Source organism: Spermophilus citellus (assembly GCF_964194105.1).
Source record: "Spermophilus citellus genome assembly, chromosome: 6".
NCBI classification, from domain to species: domain Eukaryota; kingdom Metazoa; phylum Chordata; class Mammalia; order Rodentia; family Sciuridae; genus Spermophilus; species Spermophilus citellus.
The window spans coordinates 27,912,847-27,916,958 of NC_138187.1; the positions used below are offsets into that span (position 1 = coordinate 27,912,847).

The 4,112-nt window shown below is 58.9% G+C and overlaps 1 protein-coding gene across 1 annotated transcript; it reads right to left on the reverse strand.

Annotated features, from left to right (window-relative positions):
* Positions 1-1,852: 1,852 nt before the first annotated feature.
* Positions 1,853-4,112, reverse strand: TMEM270 (transmembrane protein 270; the record flags this gene model as incomplete). The annotated part of the gene is made up of 3 exons (XM_081299497.1): positions 1,853-2,155; positions 2,262-2,696; positions 4,041-4,112. 3 exons carry the CDS (start codon positions 4,110-4,112, stop codon positions 1,853-1,855), a joined length of 810 nt encoding a protein of 269 aa, XP_081155623.1.

The window sequence follows — 4,112 nt, forward strand, 5'->3', positions numbered from 1 at the left end:
ATGCTCTCCCAGTCCAGAGCTGATCTGATGGTCCCCATGCAGCCATGAGGAAAGGACCGTACACAGGAAGGACTTGGACATGGGTGAGGGGCAGACTGTCAGAGGCAAACGAGCAGCAACTGGCCTAAGGACCTGGCCGGAATTCATCAGCTCGGTGTGGGCATGTCCCGTGGGACCGGCCAGGTTTGCAATATGCAGAGGCTCCCTTTTGCAACAATACAGATGGCAGATGGGTTGACGCTGTTCCCACGTCTAGAACCAGAGGGCGGGAGACACTGTCACCTTTACACTTCTTTACATTTTTAGTCAAAAGAAAAAACACCAATATCACATACACAATCCCACCTCTGGTCCCCGTCCAGGCTGGCATGAGCCTCTGCCCATCACCAGCCCCACCTGGCCTCGGCCTCTGTCCCCCTGCTCAGACACTGGTCACCAGCCGTCCTCTCCTCTCTTGGCCTTTGCACCCCCCTTCTGTCTTCCCCTTCCCCAGCCAGGCCCCCCAGGCCAGCCGGGTGCAGCGCCTTGGTGGCCCCAGCCAGCTCCAGCGACTTGAACGCCCCTGCCCTCAGGTTCCCTTGCCAATCGTGTGTGCTGTGGAGTCTGGTCCAGTTTCCTCTTCACCAGGACCTCGCAGGTCCCTCCCTAGCATTCTAGCTTGATGGTCAGAGGGACCCCCTCAGAGTCTCCCCCACAGCAGACCAAGCTTGCTTCTTGGACTTGGAGGAAAGTCCTGGACCTTCCCCGACCCGGCCCAGTGGCAGACCCTGGTTGCCCTGGGAACCAGATGGAGAAGAGGAGACAGGAGGAACTCTCTGGAACCTCCCTCCATGCACCCCACCCTCTGGCCTGGACATGGGTGAGGGGTGATGTCTGTCACAAAACCAGCCCTTCCCTTCCTTCTCAGCAGAACCACTTACCTCAGGGCTGGGGCTGGGGCTGGCCCCTGCAGCCTGAGCTCCCCCTCCCCTCCCCTTCCCCCTCCCCCTTCTCCTCCCCTCCTCCCTCCCCCTTCTCCTCCCCTCCTCCTCCCCCCCTCCCTCCTCTTTCCCAGCCACCCCTGGAACAGGACCCTGTCCTCACTATCAGGTGACAAGGAGTATAGAGATATCAGGGAAAGCGTCCGCACTCCCCAGGGAGATGGATGGCCCTTCAACACACGGTGTGTGGTTGAGAGGGTGGATTTGTGGATGGATGGATGGATGGACAGATGCATGGGTAGAGAGATAAATTTGTAAACAGGTGAATGGGTGGGTGGATGGATGGACAGACAGACCGACAGATGGATGGATGGATTTGCAGGTAGTTGAAGGGGGTGGGTGGATGGATGGATGGGTCTGTGGTTGGATGTGCATAGAGCAAGGTTGAGTAGCTATGGGGTCTGCTGCAGAGTGGCCAACGAGTCCTCAAAAAGATATTGCTGCATCTCTGAAATGTGAGGCCCTGGCGCCCCCAAGAGGCCACAGTCTCTAACTGCCCATCTCCCCCTAAAGCTCTGGGCACAAAGGGTCCTGAGAACCAGGGGCAAGGATTAGATAAAGTTAGGGGTTCTGGGGAAAAAAATCTAGAGTCCAGTGTTATCTCTGCCCTTGAATTGCTCTGTGACCCTGGGAAAGCTGAACCCCTCATCCATTTTCTCATCAAGCCAGACGCCTGTGTTTCAAGATTTAAATTAAATTATGTGTAAAGTATCTGAGATGGTTGACATCTGGCAGCTGAAAGGTACTTGAAGAATGTGGTTTCCTTCCCTGGGCACGCGTCCTGTGTACAGGGACCATCCCCCCATCCAGCAGGGAAGGGAGGCAGTGAGAACCTAGCCAGGCCAGACCAGGAGACGCAGATGGGGTCACGTTTATTCTCCAGGGGCTCCAGGCTCTGGCAGGACTGGGCCCGCCTTGCGGGTGGAAGGCTCATGGAGCTTGGACTCAGGCAAGGGTCCTGGGGCCTCCTGGGGTTCAGCCCCCTGAGCTTCCGCCAGCTGGGCCGTGTGCTCAAAGGCAGCCTGCAGCAGGTAGGAGGCGAGGCAGGTGGTCCAGGTGACAAGATAGGCCAGGTGCCAGGAGGTGAGGGCCACGGTGCTCTCCACCCACCTGTACAGGCGCCTCAGCTCCAGCATCGCACAGTTCTCCACGAGAGCCTGGGGCAGGCAAGCAGGTGGCCCCAGGTGCACTGGCTGGCGGCCGGGCCCCATCCCAGCCCTGGCCACACCCAGAACCCCTGGCCAGCCCTCTGCAGCCCAGCCCCCGCCCCAGCCCACCCACCTGGCTGGGCAGCCAGCCCAGGCTGAAGCGGTGAGCCTTCTGGAACAGCCTCCAGGTGAGCAGCAGCAGCAGCAGGGCTGCCAGCATGAGGCTGTGCAGGCACGACAGGAACAGCTGCCCCCAGGTGTCCACGGACAGCCCCAGCCACGTGCCGGCACCAAGGCGCTGCAGGGTCAGGCCCAGGGTCCGGGCACTGTCCAGCACTGCCTCACACACCAGCCTGGGTCCCCACAGCAGCAGCCACATTGGGACCCACAGCAGTGCCAGTCCTGCCCGCAGAGCCCGGACCAGGGGGCAGCTGGCAATTCCTGTGGGTGGGTGGGCCTGCGGGCTGCAGGAGCCCCGGGCCTCCTGGGCCAGTCCCGACACCCAGTGCCGGAAGAGGCTGATCTTCAGCAGAAGGAAGCTGTACAGGTGAACACGGTTCTGGACCAGCTGCAGGAGGAGGGGACACCAGTGTCACCCAGCAACACCTACCTGGGGGGCACCCAACCTGTGCTGCAGATGTGGAGCCCCCAGTCACCTTGGGCTGGGTCCTCCCATGTCCAGACATGAGGATGATCTTTGGTCTGCGGGGACTGGGGTGTGCTCGGGGGCAGAGGGCTCGCCTAGCATGTTCGAGCCCCCAGGTTTAATCCCCACCGAGTGTCTTGTATTATATTTGGTTCCTTCCTGCTGTGTTTAGATGATCATTTACAACGCTCCAGAGTCAAGGGGAAGACATCATTATGATGATCATTATTGTAGCACAAAGGGTAACACTCCCCTAACAATCCTTCAGGATTTGAACCCAGGTCAGCTGTCTTTCCCCAACATCTGGACCTGCCTGGGCACCTCTGGGAGCTTGGGGGCAGCAGGGTAGATGGAGTCTCAGGGACAGCAAGATGTGAGAGTCATGGGGGGCAGAACTGACGATGGGTCCAGAGAGCGGGGTGGAGGAGAGGGAGGAACCCAAGGAGATTCCCAGATTTCTGATCTGAGTGGCAGGTTGGGACAAGGGTGTCCCCCATTCACTGAGGAGTGGGGTTGGCTGGGTAAAGGCTGTACCTCATCAGAGCCCCAAAGTCCCCAGCTTCTGAGTGTCAGCAGTCCACCAACCTGGGTCCCCCAGACCCGGAGACCAGCAGAGCCTGGCTCCTACAGGCTCTGAAGACCAGGGTGGCAGAACCACCTGAGGTCCACCGCATAGGTCCCCTCATGGGGCTGGACTAGCAGAGCCAAGGGGCGGAGCTTTGATGGGGCAGGAAGGGTGCCTAAGGTGTCCCCTGAGGAGAAGAATCAGGGTACAGGTAGGAAGTCAGGGTTCCTCCAGGCTCATGATGTAGAGGTGAGGGAGAGGGAAATGTATGAGAGCCTATATGATCAGTTCTATAGGAGAGGAAACAGAGGCTCAGAGAGGTAAAGTAATTTGCCCGAAGTCACACAGTTAAAGGGTAGAGCTCTTTCTACTGTGTCCTATTCTCTCTGCGTTCTGTGGCACAGAAACAGATTCAGCAGACCACTCAGTCCCCTGAGGGCTTATCATTTGGAGGTGTGGGCCCATATTTTTAAAAACTGGATGGTGGGAGCCAATGCTTAACCCACTAGAGTGACCCTCTACAGAGAAAATTCTGGCACTGTGGTTTGGGGGTGTGGCTTCTGGAAGCTGTCAGATTATTCCCCAAGGCAGGCAGTGGCCTGGATCCCCTGGACAGGACAGGATAGGCAGAGCTCGATTCAGCAGCTCAGAGGTGGCCAGGAAGGTCAGGTGGGCGGTCCCCCTCCCCCCGCCCCTCTCACCAGCACTGAGAGCCTCACGACCTGCATCAGAATCCCCAAGAGGCTGGATCTGACCGGAGGGACGGCCTCCAT